The 20,473-nt window shown below is 41.2% G+C and overlaps 1 protein-coding gene across 2 annotated transcripts; it reads left to right on the top strand.

The window, feature by feature from the left end:
- Positions 1–502: 502 nt before the first annotated feature.
- On the top strand, positions 503–19,382 carry KCNMB3 (potassium calcium-activated channel subfamily M regulatory beta subunit 3; the record flags this gene model as incomplete). 2 transcript variants are annotated; one of them, XM_079762672.1, is made up of 4 exons in its annotated part: positions 503–564; positions 4,378–4,569; positions 9,619–9,817; positions 15,936–19,382. In XM_079762672.1, the coding sequence occupies 4 exons, from the start codon at positions 503–505 to the stop codon at positions 16,002–16,004; spliced, it is 522 nt and encodes a 173-aa protein (XP_079618798.1). In that variant the 3' UTR covers positions 16,005–19,382. The 2 variants fall into 2 exon arrangements, with proteins under 2 accessions (XP_079618798.1, XP_079618797.1); XM_079762671.1 differs by lacking the exon at positions 15,936–19,382 and adding an exon at positions 11,704–12,070.
- Positions 19,383–20,473: the final 1,091 nt, after the last annotated feature.

Raw genomic sequence — 20,473 nt, 5'->3', positions numbered from 1 at the left:
TGAAAGAGGAAACGTGGCCAGGGCAAAACATTTCCTCTTTTTATAAACCTTGATTTGGTTTGTCCCTCACCAATTACATAGGGTCCCTAGGGTCTCAGAACTTTGCGCAAGCGGTTAGGTCTCTATGGCGATGCACCTGGCCGCTGAACCGGAACACAGGTGACAAGGCGGAGGCAGGCACGGGGAGAGGCGGGGAGCAGGTCTGCCTGCAGGAAACCATGCAGGGTCTTCTTGAGCTTCTGGAACTGACTGCTCAGCCTTGTCCGGAATCTGCAGAGCCCCCGGCAGGCCTGCCCTCACTTCCCACGTGTCCAGGAAAGTGGGCGCCGCACACCACCAGGTGGCAGCTTTGGAGGCGGGGTGCTTTCCATGGGTGTCCAAGCAGGGACTGCGGACTCCCTCTGGGACCCCACTTCCGCGGATGCTTAAGTATCGCCCTCTTGCACCCTCAGAGGCTCTGAGTCAGGTGAAAGGGGCCCACGTTGCCCAGCCCTGTGGTCTCATGCAGCCCTTCAGCATCCCGGTTCAGATTACACTCCAGGGCGGCCAGCGGCGCCAGGGAAGGTAAGCCACCGCCAGGATCTCCCACACTGGAATGGGGACCTCGCTGAACAAGTGGCTAGTCTGGGTACGTCCTCGGAGGGTGCCCACTTGTGGTGCTTCCCAGGGGACCCTGGAGGCTTTCCCGGCAGCGCTGACTAGCGTGGGGTGCATCCTTGCTCCCATTTCTTGGAGGCCAGTGCCCTTATAAACTCATCTCTGGCTCCCCAGCTCTAGATCCTGGCCCAGCACAGAGGTGGTGCTCGGTTGAGTGAAGGAACGAGGAAATGACTACCGGCATTAGGTCCCATGGTTGAAGCATGCTTGGGCCCTGGAGTCACAGGCCTGGGTTCAAATCCCAAATCCCACCAGCTCCACCACTTAACCAGCTGGACGATGGTGATGTCTGTGGGCAAGTCACTTAATTTCTCTCTGCCCCATCCCCCCGTCGATGAGATGGGAACAGTAATAGGGGATAGTAATAGTCGCTGCATGCCTTAGCATGCTCTCTACATGATGCCAGCATACTGTCTATACTTTTAGCCATTGTTATTAACCACCTTCAGGGGGGGGGGGAAGTGAGATAACTTACTTCTTTAAAGATTTTTAAGTTGATTTATTTAGAGAGAGAGAAAGGCTGAGGGAGAGAGAGAGAGAGAGAGAGAAACAGCAATGTGAGAGTGAAACATTGATTGGCTGCTTTCTGCATGCCTCCAACCAGGGAATCAAGCCTGCAACCTGGATATGTACCCTGACCAGGAACTGAACTAGCAACCTTTCAGTATGCAGGAAGACTCCCAACCAACTGAGCCACACTGGCCAGGACTCTTCTTTTTTTTTTTTTTTTTTTTTTAATATATTTTATTGATTTTTTTACAGAGAGGAAGAGAGAGGGATAGAGAGTTAGAAACATCAATGATAGAGAGACATCGATCAGCTGCCTCTTGCACAACCCCTACTGGGGATGTGCCCGCAACCAAGGTACATGCCCCTGACAGGAATCGAACCTGGGACCCTTCAGTCCGCAGGCCGACGCTCTATCCACTGAGCCAAACCGGTTTTGGCTCTTCTTTTTTTTTTTTAAACCCTCACCCAAAGGGTATTTTTTCCCACTGATTTCTATAGAGAGTGGAAGGGAGGGAGGAGGAAGGGAGAGGGAAAATGCTCCCCGAATGTGCCCCCATCAGGACTGGGAACCTGCAACCAAGGTATGTGCCCGGGAAGCAAATCAGAGACCCTTCGGTTCATGGGTAGATGCTCTAACCACTGAGAAAACCCGGCCAGAGCCAGGGCACTTCTTAAGGGAGAAGGTGAGATATTTAAGGTATCCTGAGGACCTCTTTTCTCCCCAGGGAAATGCAAAGCAGAAGGGGCTGAGAGTCTTAAAGCTTCACCCCCTCTGCCTGTGCCTGGGTTTGGGGCAGAGGGAAATCAGAAGTGGGCACCAAAGTTTAGAGAACAGCAATGCCTGAGAGTGTTTGAGGAATGATATATTAAAAGCTTTCCAGCCTCCTCCTGGGAGGGGTCCATTTCACTCACTCTATCCAAAAACCTGGGTGATTTGTCAGTGGCTGAAGTGGAGTTGGGAGCTGAGGAAGTGGGAACAGTAAAGATCACCACGGGCATCACATTACCCACCTCCGTCACCCTCTAATTACACTCACGGGTATTTGAGAGGCAGAATGCAGGAGAGTGAGATATAGGGGTTTGACGGATGTGGTAGGTTGGGGAGGAAGGAAGACAGACCAAAGAGGAGAGAGATAGAGGCAAAAACACTTGTCTCTTAGAAATGAACGAATGCTTTTGTGAAAAGACAAAGTGAATCACCGTATGGCAGAAGATCAAATGGCACACTTGCAATGGAACAAGTTCTTAACATAATTAGCCAGATAGAAGAGCAGTTGGGTTCTCCCCGAAGCAATACAGCACCCTATCTTCATTTCTGAAATGCACAATGGGATTATTGCCCTCTCCTCTCACCAAACTCGATGAACCACGTTGACTTAACCTCATTTCCTGTTTCAAAACAAGTTGTTAAATAATTACAAAAATAGAAGGGTAAAAATAATGACCCAAATCTCTTCTGCACCATAAACAAACTACAGGGAAATATTAACTTAACATAACACAATGCTTAGAAATTCCATACACATGTGAAACTAGTGTCAGATGAATTAGCAAGCTTTGATGAACCACAGCTTCTTTCTAAGGAACACGTTTTGCTCAAGTTACAGTGTTGGAGGGAGCGGCTGCTGGCATCTGCAGGGATCACAGCCAAATGAGCATGTTCAAGGGCTTTGAAACTGAGTCCGCTTCAGGCTAAGCCAGAAGGCACCTGTAGCAACGTGTAGTATGGGGAGTGTGAGAGTCAGTTCTGTCTGCAGGGGAGACAGCAGAAAGGGGGTGGGTACTGCCTTGACTGAATAAAACATCTCCTGGTAACACACTGGTTACAAGTGGATGTGTATTGCTGGCAAAAAAAAGGAGTAAACGTTCTGTTTACTCATCTCTGGCTAGAGAGCAAAATTAGATCATTCTTAAGTGCTTTGAGGTCCTTGGATGAAAGGTGCTTATAAATACCACAACATTAATTACAGGGCTGTTTATGATCTCAGAAAACTTACTCAACAATAAGGAAATGATTGAGGAAAGTACGGGGTCCTGGCTGGTGTTGCTCAGTGGTTAGAGTGTTGGCCTGAGAACCAAAGGGTTGCAGGTTCGATTCCAGGCCAAGGGCATATACCTGGGTTGTGGGTTCACTCCCTGGCCATGGTCAGGGCACAAGTTGATGTGTCTCTCTCACATCAATCTTTCTCTCTCCCCCTCTCTTCCATTCACTCTATCTAAAAATCAATGGGAAAAAAATACTTGGGTGAGGATTAACAACAACAACAAAATTATGGCAATTGTTGGAATATTATTATGTAGCCAATAGAAGAGTTACAAAGCATTGCTGCTGACATATTATTATGTTAAGTGAAAAAGACAAGATTAAAAATTTTTTTCTAGTGTTTAAAATAATATAGAGGAGGGGACTAGCCCACTAAGTTATTATCTCTAAGTGGTAGAATTGTGGGTGGTTTTTATTTTCTATTTTTTCAGATTTTATAAAACAAAAATAAAAAGTACATTACTTTCACAAATTCTTTGACATTTTTGAGGCTTTCTTTATGGCTCAGTTGGTGGTTAGGTCTCATAAATGTTCCATATATGTTTGAGAAGAATATATATTCCACGGAGCCTGAATTTCTGCCATTATAGCTGCGTTTGTTTAGCTTAATATTTTGTTAAGCCTTTTAAAATGGAATTACCTCTGGGACTCAACTGCCTTGTGAGAGGGAACAGCTAATCAAGGAAACGGATCACAGGAAGTGGTGGGACTAAGGCAAACGGGAGAACACGCTCCTGTCCACAGGGGCAGCCTCTGCTTGTGGCTGGCTGTTCATAGGCAGGAATGTGAACCTTGTGATGCAAGAAATATTTTCAAGGAAAATGTGCAATAATCCCAAAAGATAAGCAAGTTCATAACATTTACTTACATAAAACAAAAGCTAGTTTTACAGGTAATTCCTTTCTAGCCATTGATTAATCAGGTCTCCGAAGACTTCTAGCATTCCTTAGTTTTGTTTGTTACATTCAAGAAAAAAATTTATAACACACCATTTTAGCATGTTTAGGTAGACTTTTCACCAAGCTCTGAACATAGGATCTCATTGTATTACACGGAACCTGCTCACAACCCTTAGGGAGGAGCAAATGGGATCATCCCTCCACCCCCGATGGGCTGATAAATGTTCCTACTTCTTTAGAACTATCTCTTCCCCACTTCCTCCAAAGGACAGCCATTTCTACCTCAGGGAGGAAGAGAAATACAGACCACAATGGTGGAGACCCACCAGATGGGCACAAGAAGCTGCCGTCCAGTGCTGGAGAGGACCGAGCCATGCTGCTAGGGTTCACAATGATGGGCTTCTCGGTTCTAATGTTCTTCTTGTTTGGAATAACCATCCTAAAGCCTTTCATGCTCAGGTAAGAAACGGAGAAAGACAGACCCAGAGTCTCCACTTCAGCTCAGACGCAGGCACAGTGGTGGGGAGGGGAGGCTGGCTTTGGTTCCTGCAGCCCTCTGACGGTGGTCTAGGACAGGGATGACAGACCCACTTGCTCCTCTCTCTGTGCTAGGAAGCAGCTGGGTGTGGAGCAAGAGGTGGTAAGAAAGTGAAAGACATTTCTTGTCCGCTCCCCAATTCCAACCTCAAAAATACTTCCAACAACGAATCCATAAATTAGATAGTCATATAGGTAATAAATCTTTCCTTTACTGTTCAGATATCCCAGGGAAGGCTTAATTCAAGCCTTCTACATGAGCACAATAGAAGTGTTGGAGTCTGAGTTTTTTGAGTTGGATAATGTCTACCTGGCACATAGTAGTTGCTCAATAAATATGAGTTCCCTTTCTTTTTTTTAATTAGTTTCCTTATTAGATATGTGTAATAATAGTTACCATTATGAAATATATAATACTAGAGGCCTGGTGAATGAAATTCTTGCATGGGTAGGGTCCCTAGGCCTGGCCGGTGATCTGGGCCAATCGCTCGGGGCCTTCTGGCTGCCAGGCAGGGACTTTCTTCATTCTGGATTGCCCCCTGGTGGTCAGCACACGTCATAGCAAGCGATTGAACTCCCAGTCTCCTGGTAGAACTCCTGAGGGGACAATTTGCATATTAGGTTTTTATATATAGACTAGTGACCTGGTGCATGAAATTTGTGCATGGGGGAGGGGATCCCTCAGCCCAGCCTGCACCCTCTCCAATTGGATATCACTCTCATAATCTGGGACCACTGGCTCCTAACTGCTCACCTGCCTGCCTGCCTGATTGCCCCTAACTGCCTCCGCCTGCCTGCCTGATTGCCCCTAACCTCTCTGCCTGCCTGCCTGATCGCTCCTAACCTCTCTGCCTGCCTGCCTGATCGCCCCTAACTGCCCTCCCTTGCCGGCCTGATCTCACCCCCAACGGCCCTCCCCTGCTGGCCTGATCTTTCCCCTAACTGCTCTCCCCTGCTGGCCAGATCACCCCTAACTGCCTCTGCCTGCCTGATCACCCCTAACTGTCCTCCCCTACCAGCCTGATCTCACCCCCAACTGCCCTTCCCAGCAGGTCTGATCTCGCCCCCAACTGCCCTCCTCTGCCGGCCTGATCTTGCCCCAAACTGCTTCTGCCTCAGCCCCCACCATCATGGCTTTGTCTGGAAGGAAGTCGGATGTCCAGAAGATAGCCAGTTGACCTGGTCTAATTAGCATATTACCCTTTCAGTAGTATAGGTAGATTATATAGGATAGGATTGCTTAAATGGGGTGGGGGTGGGGTGGGGAGAAGAAAGCCTTTTTCATCAGAGGAGATGCTCTTGGCAGACAAAAATACATAATCCCTATATCTGGTCTGATAGCCAGCCATATGCATTATACTGCCAAACTGGTCATTAAAAAATTGAACCGCTTTCTTACACCTTACCCCAAACAGCTATTGCCCTTAAAACCCCTCCTCAGCCCCCACCTTAGGTTCTGCTTTCACAGTTCACCCAGATTTGGTTCTGATTGGTCGGTTTCTATGCCAGTCATCGTCTCTGGGCCTATCAACAGGCCTGATCAGAGAGGCAGGGCTGATTAGCAGCCCCAGTGGAGGCCCAGAGAGCAAAAGAGAGAGGCAAGTGCTGATCAACAGCTGCCACGGAGGCTATGGATCAGACCCTGCTTCTCTGTCCAGGCCTCTCTTTGGGCCTGATCTGCAGCCCCCTCGGCAGTCAGTGCTGGGTCAGGGCACCTGAAGTTGTGGCAGTCAGTGCTGGGTCAACACGGCAACCCAACACTGACTTCCAGTCGGTCGAGCCTTCAGTCATTTTGGATGTTATGGACCCTGGGTTTTTATATATTACGATATGACAAATATACTGTTTTATTCTATTTAAAGCTAGAGCAAACCCATGATGGAAGGAAGCATTATTTTAATTTTATAAATGAAAAAGCTGAGGCTCAGAAAGGCCAAAGTAACTTGCCCAAGGCCACAAAGCCAGGAAAGAATCTGCTTGTCATTCTGACATAAAGACTTCTTACCTCCTAAGACTTAAGCTTGCTGCAACGAGGGGGTGGGGGGGGGGGGATGGGCGTTTTGATTAGGGCAGGACAGGAGCTGTTTAAATTTGGAGAATGGCTCACATAACAGGAAGTGCTTTGGGGGAGGGCAGCCCTGGGAATGCAAGGGCCACGGGGAATGGGAAAGGCAGGTCTAGAAGTTCAGTGAAAAGGGGTCACAGAAAAGGAATGTTTTAGATTCATCTCCCGCCATTCCAGTGTTAACATTATTTGGGCAATAATGTGGAGGTCACCATCCACCGAAGCGCACAGTGCCACTCTTAGAAGGATTCCAGGGGGATTTTCTGCCTGGTATGAGCACCAGAGAATCTGTTCGGCTCTTGGTCAACCTACTCTTTTTTAACTCAACGGACACCAGGCATCCTATATCTGGTTGTGTTTCCTTTGCTGCTTTTGCTGCTAAGCAGCTGAAAGTCAAATCTGTCCATTTCCCATAATTATAAGGGATCTTAGGATCTGCGGGTCACATGTTTGCACCTCACTCTTGACTTCATTCTAGCTTTCTACTTTCCTTTTCCTGTTACTCCACTTTATGTCTACCTATGTATCTAATTCCTATCTAGTCTGCAGTACATATGTAAACTATGGAATATCTATGTAAATGGAATAAATATGTGTGTGTGCACATGTGTGTGTGTTTGTGTGCAGGTCAGAATATTTTTTAAAAATGTGATATATTTGGGAGATGGTTTGAGGATACCGCCTGCAAATTGGCACTAAGCTGTTGCTCATATTTAAAATTTACTTTTCTAAGCATTTCTGGAAATTGTTTAAAGGAATTTAGGGAGTGCTTCTCTCTCCCTTGCCTTGAAAACTTGTGCCACCAGAGATAAGTTTTATACCCTAAAGGGTGATAGTTATACCTATGCCCACTCCCTTGTACTCACATTCCCCAAATGATGGATTGTGTTTATTTGTAGACAAATAGACACACAATGCTATTGAAAGAACAGGCTAATTTTTTTTCAGTCCTAAACACACCCCTGGTTCCACCTGGGCTCATGCATAGGAAACAATATCCCGCTTTCTATATTGGAGCTTCCTGAAATCTTCGAGGAAGGTTCAAATCATATTTTATCTGTCACGTAGTGAGGATTTAGAGAGCTTAAGTTCTAACACAGATAAGCAAATAACTATAAACAGTTAAAGATGCCTCGTCTAAATAATATAGAAATTAATTTTGTGTATAAGCAGGCCAATGCTAAACCTGTGAGAGAACCTTTCCATTTTTGTATTTTCACTTGCCCAATATTTTACTGTTCTGGGCCACATTCAGTAATTGTTTTTTTTTAATTCCTTGAGCCTTAGGATCATGTTAAATTGCACCATGTGTCTCAAGTTTGTTATATTAATAAAGCAAAATGATGACTGATGGTCAAAGATAATAATGGGAGTGCACTATACAGCTAGCTAAGCAATGCCTTTCAAATAGTCTGACTTAGGGTTTGCTACTCTAACTTCTTGTTATTAAGGCACCAGGAAATAAACACAGGGACCCACCTGGAGGTGAGTGTGCGGATGCATGAGGAGTTGCTCCTATACATTCAAAACACATCCTCTTACCCTCACTTGTTCTCTACTTAGTTCATACATATATATCCATTCTCTTCAGCCTCACCTCAGTCTTCATGGGAATGTTATCTACCACTTCTCATTGCACCTATGACATTCTGTGTTTGTCACACATACCCAGATTCTCAAGGAATGTTTTCCAAATAAAATTTAATTCAGCACAACACTTACTGAGCCTTTACTATGCGAGAGGCATTGTGCTTTAGGCTTTGAGGAACATAAAGATGAATAGCAGGTAGGACCTGACCTCAAGGAATTACTGACAGCAAAAACACAGTGAGCTTCTAATGAGAGATTGCTTGCATGATTTGCATCTGCCTCTTTGGAAGTAGAGCAGGTAAATGGAATTGTACTTTGTTATCAGAACTTTTGGAGGCTGCGTTGACTAAGAGCCCTATGGTTGGACTTCTCCCAAAGGGTGCATTTTAGGATGATGAGGCGTTATGATATAATTTCTTTGAATATATTTTTATTGATTTCAGGGAGGAAGGGAGAGGCAGAGAGAGAGAGATAGAAACATCAATGATGAGAATCACTGATCAGCTACCTCCTGCAGGCCCACACTGGGGATTGAGCCTGCAACCCAGACTTATGCCCTGACCAGGAATTGAACCGTGACCTCCTGGTTCATAGGTCGACTGAGCCATACCAGTTGGGCAGATGGCAGATGATATGATTTCTGATGTGGATCTTGTTGGTTACAGTACTTAGGGTAATATTGATCAAAGTATGGTTCTCCAAATACATGTATCTTAAAACTGTTAAATAGATTCCTGGGCTTCAACTCAGATCAACTGAACCTGAATCTCTGGGACTGAAACATAGAATCCACATTAAAAAAAAAGAAAAAAATATATATATACACTTTTATTTCAGAGAGGAAGGGAGAGGGAGAGATAGAAACATCAATGATGAGAGAGAATCATTGATTGGCTGCCTCCTGCACACCCCACATTGGGGATTGAGCCCTCAACCCAGACATGTGCCCTGATAGGGAATCGAACCGTGACATCCTGGTTCATAGGTTGACAATCATTGAGCAACGCCGGCCAGGCTGGAATCCACATTTTAACAAGCTCTTCATGCTAACAAATTCACTCAGGTGATTCTGAAGTTTGAAAACCATTGATCTAAGGGTTGGTGTAGTGAGAAATATGCCAGGAGGGTCCTAATTGAGATGGGACTTGGCAATTTGCTGCTATTTATTCCCTGTCTCTGTGTCCTCATTGTGTGCCTTCTATGATGGTCCTACGTTACCTCAAAATAGACAAATGTCTCAGGTTAACACATTAGAGATATAAAACTAAGTTTTCTAGAGAGTGAAGATCATGATTTTATTTTTTTTCAAATTGGAGCACTCAGAGAGAAGAAGCGAACTGCACTATTATCCTCACACGTATCACGGACGACGGGATGGACTGCGCTTTCACCTGTGGTGTGGCCGGCCAAGGTCAGGACAAGTATCCCTGTCTTCAGGTGTTGGTGAACCTCACCCATTCGGGCCAGAAAGCTCTCCTACATTACAATGAAGAGGCTGTGCAGATAAATTCCAAGGTGATGTTCTAATGAAAAAGTTCTAATTACAGCAACCCTTCCATGCCAGACTGTCCCCAGCAGGGTGCAGTACCCTGGGCCACCTCTAGGGATAAATCTGTTTCCTTCCAGTGAATGTTTTGATAGTAGTCAAATCAGGATAAATGAAGCAAAAAGCATTCTTGGAGAAAAGGGGAGAAATTTCAATTTCATAAGTTGGTTTCTGGAATTTATAGGCTGAGCCAAGGACCAGAGTCATATCTGGGAAGATTTACTTTTGGAGGTCCCGCTCCCCATCATATCAAAGTGGTAAAAGGTACTCACAAGTCCACCTTAAATCAAGCAAGTAATTTTTCTTTGAAAAAAATATGTTTTTATTAATTTAAGAGAGAGGAAGGAAGAGGGAGATAGAGATAGAAACATCAATGATGAGAATCATCAATCGACTGCCTCCTGCACCCCCCCTCCCCCCCCACTGGGGATCGAGCCTGCAACCCAGGCATGTGCCCTGACCGGGAATCAAACTGTGACCTCCTGGTTCATGGTTCAATACTCAACCACTGAGCCACACTGGCTAGGTGCAAGTAATTTTTCTTATCAGAGAAATTTAAAGGATTATTATAACTTTGATTTTATTTATTTTTGTTAATCCTCACCTGAAGATATTTTTTTCCATTGTTTTTTAGAGAGGAGAAGGGAGGGGTGAAGAGAAAGAGAGAGGGAGAAAAACATTGATGAGAGACACATGGATTGGTTGCCTCCAGCACATGCCTTGATTAGAGATGGGGATCAAAATTGCAACCCAGGCACGTGCCCTTGACTGGAAATCAAACCTTCGACCCTTTGGTGCATGGGCTGATTGATGCTCTAACCAATGAGAAATACCGGCCAGGGCAATTTCGATTTTAATATGTTGCTCAATTGGTTCATATGATTTAAAGTGTACCTTTACACCTAACAATCAAAGTTGAGTTGTATTAGATTAATTGACACTTTACATTTTGTTGTCTTCACTTAATCACTAATTTTAATCTGATGATTTGTTTTCTATTTCGGATGTAATAATTTTTAAAGGCCATCGGCACAGTGCTTGGAGTGCCCAGTGGGTGTGGTAATAAACCTCAAGCTTGTTTTTTTAAATCAGGTGATAGAGAGGTCCCTTATCCACTGGCTCTGCCTCCCAGGAAACTGAGCTCAGGTGGGGCCCCGCTGTGTGGGCCCAGGACAAAAGCCTCAATATGCTAATCCGGTGGTCGGCAAACCGCGGCTCGCGAGCCACATGCGGCTCTTTGGCCCCTTGAGTGTTCTAATGCCACTTCTTCAAAATAGACTCGCCCAGGCCGAACACCGACTTCTGCGCATGGGCCACGAAGTTTCAATTGCACTGTACGTGCGCGCCCACATGTGGTATTTTGTGGAAGAGCCACACTCAAGGGGCCAAAGAGCCGCATGTGGCTCGCGAGCCGCGGTTTGCCGACCACTGTGCTAATCCTTTATGGAGAGATTTTACTACAGGACATCAAGACAAAGACAATAGAGGGACCGATAGGTGTTGAAAGCACATAGAGCTCAACAAATACTTGTTGAATGGACAAATGGATTGAGTTACTGTCCGGGAAGAGGCTGAGGACCTGCATGTCAGGAGCGTGGTCCTTATGAAGTTGGCCATGGTCTCTTCTGCAGTGTCTTGACTCTAAGAATACTTCCCCACGCCCCTGCTTAATGCCTGGAAATGGCCATTTCATTCGGTGCCCCTCTGCCAACCCTTCCCCCTGAGCCATGTAGTGGGTTTCATCACCTTGAGATGGAAACTCCTGAATAGCTTCAAGCTATTTCAGAATTAAAACTGTTATGTGCTTGATATTGGTAAGAGTGTCCTCATCTTTCTTCCTCCTCCACATTTCTAGTGCTTTTACACACCTAAGTGCCACCGAGACAGGAATGACTTGCTCATCAGGGCTCTGGACATAAAGGAATTCTTCGATCACATAAATGGGACTCCCTTTTCATGTTTCTACAGTCCAGACAGCCAATCTGAAGATGTCATTCTCATAAAAAAGTATGACCAAATGGTTATCTTCCACTGTTTACTTTGGCCTTCACTGACTCTGCTGGGTGGCGCCCTGATTGTTGGTATGGTGCGGTTAACACAGTACCTGTCCCTCCTATGTGAGAAGTACAGCACTGCATTCAGAGATGAGGCAGGTGGCAAAGTACCTTATATAGAACAGCATCGAAGGAGCCGAGCAATCTTAGGATGGTGGCCAAACTGAAGTCCTGGCCTTCAAATACCTGCAGTTTCTGCACGTGAAGACTTGGTTATGCCTGGTTACAAATTAACCATGAAGAGGCAGTGAAGTATGCTATGGGAAGGAAAAAACTTTTTTAAAAAATATATTTTTTATTGATTTCAGAGAGGGAGGGAGTGGGAGATAGATAGAAACATCAATGATGAGAATCACTGATCGGCTGCCTCCTGCACACCCCCTACTGGGGATCGAGCCCATAACTGGGGCATGTGCCCTGACCCAGAATCGAACTGTGATCTCCTGGTTCATAGGTCAACGCTCAACCACTGAGCCATGACAGCCAGGCAAGAAAAACTTTTAAGAGTCTCACATGTATTCCATTTATTCTGTAAATACATACAAATTCACCATCTTTTCTACTCCAAATCTCTTTCCACGTGAGCCAATGAAGCACTTTGTTCCCACATGGCAAAATGCGCTCAAGGTAGCTGTCCTTAATTTCAGCTGTACCTAGAACTTGTCAATGTGGAAATAATGAGGCTATGTAACCTATTGAGCACTGGACAACCAGCCTTGTTCTATGCCATACAACTCACATTTCTCAAAAAAATTCTTGGTGAAGAACAGTTCATTCACTATAGGAAGATAGTAATCTGGTAATCCCCAAAAGTGTGGCCCTACCATTTCACTTCACCATTCGTGATAAAGGAGGGAAGCCACTGCCTAGAAAATCCACTGTTTAGAGTTATTTATATTTAACCATGTACCATGTTAACTTTTCTTTCAGGTACAGTTTTTAGTTAATTATGCTTTTCATAAACTCATTTTATTCTTTGTGTGCATTCTGGTGAGAAAGAGATGGCTAGAAATTTGTCGTGAAGTAGGGATAAGTTGTACTGGATGGAATTTAGCATTCATCTCAGATAATCCCCATCACAGAAAAGTCCCACGTGGATACTCAACAATGGTCCTTATATTAAATGATGAGTCAACCATGGTTATAAAATAATGTCACAAAACCCTCCCATCAGGTGCTTTCCAGATCAAGCTGAATGTGAGTTGAAAACAGTTTGTTCTGAAAACCAGTGTGCCTTAAAGTATCTTTAAAATTTTACTAAAAAATCTTACTTGGTGGGCAATAGGAAGAATGAGACTTTTGAAGCAACCTTTTTAATGTAGATGCAATCAAACAAGAAACTTTGATCCAAGCCAATTTAATGCCTTTTAGAAATTGTGTCATAAGTTACTAAATAAACTGAATAATAAAATTGAGCAACATTGACTTGCACAATTTTGGCATTTTCTCCTCTTTCTAGTGTGGAATAGTGGAGAGAATGTGTCTCAGTGTGTGATTTATTTGAGTTGTAGGCCATAATTACAACTTTTCAAATAGGTATTTTTGGGCAATTCAGCTGGATTGTTAGAGCCTCTCTCTTTCCATCTTTAGAATGGTGATCATCTCTTCTTTCATGGGGCTATTGTAGGGCATACACAAGGTATAGAGCAGTGGTCGGCAAACTCATTAGTCAACAGAGACAAATATCAACAGTTCAACGATTGAAATTTCTTTTGAGAGCCAAATTTTTTAAACTTAAACTTCTTCTAATGCCACGTCTTCAAAATACTCACCCAGGCCGTGGTGTTTTGTGGAAGAGCCACACTCAAGGGGCCAAAGAGCTGCATGTGGCTCGTGAGCCGCTGTTTGCCGACCACTGGTATAGAGTATATGAAACACCTAGCTTAGTTTCTGGCACCTAGTAGAGGTGCTTAAAAATCTTAGGAGATAACAATCTTTTGCTAAGTTTCAATATTCAGCCAGCCTTATCCCTCTTCTGGCTACATACCACAGGAAATAAAATCAGCACCTCCAAGATACCTGCACTCCTATGTTCACTGAGGCGCTGTTCACAATAATCAAGCTATGGAGACAGCCTATGTGCCCATCAACAGACTAAAGACATTGTGATGACATATAATGTGTGTATAAGTACATACAATGGAATATTATTCAGCCTTCAAAAAGGAGATCTTGCCCAGCCAGGTGGCTCAGTTGGTTGGAATGTCGTCTCGTCCATCAAAAGGTTGCAGGTTTGGTCCCCGGTTGGGCGTGTATGGGAGGCAACCTATTGATGTCCTCTCTCTCTCTCTAAAAAATCAATAAACATATCCTCGGGTGAGGATTAAAAGAGAAAAAAAAAGGAGATCCTGCTATTTGCAACAACACAGATGAACCTGGCAGGCATTATATTAAGTAAAATAAGCCAGGCACAGAAAGGAAAAAACTGCATTTCACTGCATTTGTGTGGATTCTAAAGTCAAATACATAAAAACAGAGAGTAATATGATGGTTATTACAAGTAGGGAAGTGGGGGAAATGAGGAGATGTTGGTTAAAGGGTACACATTTTCAGTTATAAGATGAACAATAAATCTAGAGATTTAGTATACACATGATGGCTATAGTTAGTGTATTGTATACTGGAAATTTGTTGAGATTTCAGGCGCTCTCATCACACACACAGTAACTGTGAGGTGATACATTAACTAGTTTGTAGTAATCATTTCACTCTGTATTTCAAATCATTATTATAGACCTTAAATGTATACAATTCTTATTAAAAATAAAATGAATTCAATCAGCCTCAGTGCCTTTCATTGGACAGCTGGTATAGGGAGCTATAGGAGAGGATCCTCCCCACCATCTCTTAGCTAAATATGATATGCATGTAAGGTCCAGAATGTGCTGTTTAAAAGGCGTTTGTATACCAAAGACTTCCCTGTAATGAAATACATATATAGGTATACACATTTAAATCTTTCTTCAAATTGAGTTTCTGTAGTTTTCTTAAATTAAGGGCACATCTCTATTCCATTTTTAAAAAAACATATTTTTACTGATTTCAGAGAGAAAGGGAGAGGGAGGGATAGAAACATTAACGATGAGAAAGAATCATTAACTGGCTGCCTCCTGCACACCCCCACACTGGGTATCAAGCCTATTACCTGGGCTCTGCCCTGACTGGGAATCAAAACTATGGCCTCCTGGTTCATAAGTCGATGCTCAACCACTAAGCCACACCGGCCGGGTTCTATTCTATTTCTTAATAAGCTTGACACCCATCTAACAATATGCAATTCTTGTGATTTTTCTCCTAACAAAGTAAAAACCACTAATTTGAAACCTAGAGTGTGTGAAAGTGTTGAAACCTCAAGTGTTTGAATTCCTAGTTTTCCATTTGTATCGTGATTACTTGGTCCATCTCAGGAAAGAGGCATTATGCTAGGAGAACAAAGTCAACTTAGAACAATATTAATTCAAAGTCACTCAAATCACTTGGCAAATAAAAATGTAAGCACTTGTTTGCTGTTAATTGTTTAGAAGTGCTAAGTGTCAATGCCCATGTGCATTATGGGTCCAAGAAAAGTTCAGACTTACCTTTTGCAAGGCTTCTATTAACTAAAAGCAAAACCAGTTTGCTTTTAACCTACTTTCTAGGTTCTGTTCTTCAAGTGACTTGAAAAAAAGTCCTTTTACACATACAAACACATTTATACATTCATGTATGTGTATACATACATTTTAATTCTTTATGCTTAAAGGAAGTTAACATTTAAACAAATATTTCTCTAATATTCATCACTTTACTGGGGCAGAAAAATTGACTTTGAAGGCATAATAGTTTTAGGTTTTCATTCAATGTTTCTCAGTCATTATTGATAAGAAGTCAAATTCAGCTGAAATTTCATTATTAGCAATACTGGTTTGCTTTTAAGTATTCAAAAGATGGCAAAATATACTTATCACAGTTTTCTGTTTAAAACATAAAATATATAGGACACTAAGGATTATGTGGACACAAGTCAAAGTAATTTTCTTTTTTTAATAAACAGTGTGATGTTACAGACTACGAAGTTAAAGAAAAGCAGACATTGACAGTTTCTGATGAGCACAAACAGTAAGTGCAGTCACAGGCCAAGCTTCTTGCTAGGAACAGCAAGACTGGGAAGAGGTCTTAAATTTAGTGACACTATTATTCTATATTCTCAGTACAATAACACATGCATCTTGCTGTGTCAAATACTTTTTGGGCCATCATTAAAAGAACATTTAAAAACATTTTTCTCCTAACGAATGCAGTATACCACAGGACTTCAATTCATTGAATGACAAAATATAGAGAGATCGATTTGCTACAATAAGTGGGGCTAAAAAGGGTGGTAGGAGCTATTTTTTAAAGTTCCCAAAGTCAACATTTTGTGTGTCAGTTGTCTTCTTTTTGTAGTGCCACATTCCCCAAGATGTTAAAGTGTTATGTTCCAAAAGGACACATTCTTTTAGGTTTTATTCAACTTAAGTCCAAGGATGAAATCATATTTAAACCACTGGTTGCATTTAAAACTTAGGTTCCATAACCAAAAACATTCCTAGAAATCAGATGAAGGCCAACTTCTCTGACCACTCATAGGAACGTAAATTAAATCTGGAAAGGGGCCTTTTCTTATGAAATCAATAGATAATGACATTTGGACATTTACACTAGAATTAAGGAGTTCAGTCTTATTAAAGATATTTTGAGAAAATATCGAAGTTGGTTTTCTGCCTCCTTCCTAACTTAGAAGTATTAACAAAAATTTTTCACTTAAAAAATGTACATGTCTCTTAGCATAACCACAAAATTATTGTAGTGACAGATTAAATATGATTTCAGATAGATTCATAGACTTGAATAGCTTACAAAATACGTTGAAAAAGCCCCTTTCCATACTTACCAACTTGAGGAATGGAGTCTACAGTTGGTAGTGAAAATCAGTTACCCAACTATACTAAATGTAAAAGGAACTGCTTTTATTGTTGTTGTTTTTCCTCCCTGTTAAAACTTATATGTAATTGTGTAAAAATTAAGTCAGAAAATTTCCTGATGGCTCATAACTGTCACTTTATGCTAGCCAGCATGGCTGTAATATTAACATATCTAAAATATTAACATATCTAAGCAAAAGGAATGGCGCTGCATTGATGAAAAGGAAGTGCAAAACTTTAATCAAGTGGAATACTTGAATGAAATAAGCTTATTTAAAAACTACCATCCCAACTTGGGAAACTCCTAATAAATTCTAAACTCTTCTGAATTTTAGAACCTGGATGTTTACATCTTTTATAAAAGATGCCTCTTGACTAGAACTAGCAAGCAGCGTGTATACAAATAGAAATGTGTGCACATATACACACACTAACTTCACTAATAATCAAGAAAAGAGAACACAACTAATTTTAAATACCAAATTCAAGAACCTAGTACCATGAACCTCCTAGCACTATAGCCTTTGCCAAATGGCTGGAGCAATGATTAAATTTTTAACCAATTTTGTTTTTCCTAATGTCTCCAATGCCATTAAAAATGAGGCATGCCAACTCTGACTTTACAAATCTCAAATACAGTGCTCTGCAAATTTCGGTAATATCAGAGCCTGAAGTATTGAATTGTGACTCATCTATTTTTTTTCCTTATCAACATTCTGAGGTAGAGTTACCAATCTAATTTTATCAGGACCACAGTTATCTTGAGCTAAGCCCTAGTCTTTTCAGAAAGTGAACATAATGTTTAATAGAAAAGAAAAAAGGCTTCCCAGGCCATGGCACATAAAATTCATTTACAATTTTTAATGCAACAATTAAAAAATAAAAATGGTTTGTGTTTATATTTTAAAAAACAGCCCAGCTGTATTATTCTGTCACCAAGAATATTATTCGAGTATCCTGTCAATGCTGAATCTTATAGTTCAGCCTTCACAATCCCATCCTTGATGAAGAGTTAATTCCCTTGTGGTATGCACAATATATTCTCACAACTTTCAGCCTTCTTTCATGCCACATCTGAGCAGGATATGAAGAATGTAATTCATTCAAACAACTCCTCCCTGTTTTGCACACCCCCCCCCCCCTTCTCAAACACATCTGAAGTATGAAAGTTGTTTTTAAATAGTAGAAGCACCACAATCCATTAACACCACATATGGCCTTTCAACTGAAATACTATAGTGATGTCCTGGACATCAAAATTAATTTTTTAAGGTGGATTCTGAGTGTGTGGGTCCAGCCCAGGTCTGCTGTTGGTGCAGGCAATGAAACAAAAGGAACTTTTTAACATTCACAAAAAGTTAACTTGCTGGCTTTAAACTAATGCTAGAAATTAAATTTCTTTAAAGAGCTGGCAAGCATAGGCTATTAGCCAGGATATGAATTAAATGGATTTACAAAATCATTAAGAAACAAATCCAGGTTTATATGCTGTGAAATTTCCATGGTGCCTTTAAAATAGATAGGCTGCTCATAATTTTTTAAGAATGCCAAATCACGCAGTTTTTGATGGAAAAAAGAATACAGATGGACTGTGTTTTACCTATGTGAAAATTACCAATCCACTTAAAATAAAATCCAAGAGGGTATATACATTCTAATCAAGTCATTGATTATTTTCCTGATTAATAAGAACTACACTTTACACAAAATACTTTATCAGCAGTTATTTTCATCAAAAAACCAATAGTCATAGTTTCACAGTTGAAAAAGTTACACATTAAAATATTTTACAATTCATTGTATATTCACCAGGTTCCATTTCCTAAAGGGCTTGTAATATAAAGCAGAGTAGAAGGGAAAACCTCAAAGTTGATTACTTTGACACTAAGTTTTACACAGGACACTAAGAACCACAAAAAGCTTAGGTTCTATCAGAAAATAGAGACCAAATTCCATTCTTGATTAAAAAATCCAATTAGAAACATCTTTTTTAAAAAAACACACCAAATTCCACAATATGATTAACAGATTTCAAATTAACAGCAGTGTAAAAATTTTAAAATACACAACTTTGTATAGTTGAGAACATAACAAAAAGTTAAAGCATGATTTTCAAACAGTTGATCATTTCTTGCTAGAATGTGTTTAAAATTAGGTTTTACTTTGTTTAAACCTGCTCCTCCCCCCTCCAAAATAGTCACTGAAGGAAATACTGCTTAAGTGACCAAATGAAACTGTAGAGCCAATCGTCAGTTATACCACATTCAATGACGTATGGCTGGCCATAAGAAGGGATCAATTGGAATTGATCTCTGATACTTAAGTACCTGGAAGCAACTATGTTGTCATGATTTAAAACATATCCTAGTCTCCCATGTAGCATTTAATTCAGTTTTTGGTTTCTTGTCTTCTGAGAACCACCTGTCCCTTTTTTCTTATTTTTAATGCTGTTTGCTTAAACTCTGCTTGGATTTGTTTAATATTTACTTTGCTTTTAGCTAGACCACTTAATCTATATTGTTTATAAAATTTGTTTACACCTCTCAAACAGACTTAATTTGGTTGTAATAACTCTTGAAAATAAATGTCAATGATGAAATACGGTATGTGGCATGTGTTTTAATGGTGGAGAGGTCCCAGGGAGAGTGGACTAACTGAACTGATGTGGAAAGAGCAAAAATTGTATAAATTCTGTGCAAGGAAGCTCAAAGCTTTTTTGGCACTCAGGAAAACACGGTTGGCTCTCTGTTAAAACTTCACTTTCCACCATCAGAGTCTCAGATTTGTATCATTTCACTGAGTTTTCCTGTAATCAACTCCTAATATAAAAAGACTGGGATGGTAGTATGTATTATAACTGAACAGATCTAAGACACAAAATGTGAATCATGAAGTTTTAATAAGTTATGAAATCTTTTGCAAAAGAATAGATTGGTTTCCTGTTTAATAGAGTTTAAATTCTTCTGAACTATTCCAAGACAGTTTAGAGAAATAAGTTCCCCTAATCTTCAAATTTATTTTTCCTGTTGGCAATATTACATACATGCCTTAGTGAAGTACCTAAATCTCCATATGCCCTTTAAGGGTTCTAAAATAGCCAAATATTAAGAGTATTTGTATTAGAGTCCTTGTTCACTATTCAAGACTATAGGTAACTGATTTCATAAGTGAAGACTTTTTAGTGATGCTCTTTCACTAGAGTATACAATGTGTGCTCTTTATGAAGTTGTATTCCAATAATATGCCTAATCTAGAAAACTGTCAGTAAATTATTGCACTTTTTCTGGTGTGGCACCTGAACATTTGCTAAAACTATTTCCTAGGGAATTAATCATTCATTTCAAATATTGAGTAAAATATCAGATTCTGGAGTGATGACTAGCCTTAGCCCCTACATCTTGGGTTAATGTTTTTCAAAATGTTTAAGAATGTATCCTGTGCTCAACTGCAATTTAATAAAGTTGGAGAGTGAGCCCTGACCACTTGGAAATGGGACATAATCCTGCTTTTATTATTGAGATATTGGATAAATAGCCTAAAATAGTAAAAAGTTCATGGTTTCTATTTCCCCATAATATAAAGTATTATTCGTGAGCATACCTCTGTAGAGGGTTTAAGCAATCAAGAA

Source organism: Cnephaeus nilssonii (genome assembly GCF_951640355.1).
Source record: "Cnephaeus nilssonii genome assembly, chromosome: 3".
NCBI lineage: Eukaryota > Metazoa > Chordata > Mammalia > Chiroptera > Vespertilionidae > Cnephaeus > Cnephaeus nilssonii.
Note: the sequence above shows the minus strand (reverse complement) of the source record. Positions and strands in the feature narration are given on the sequence as shown.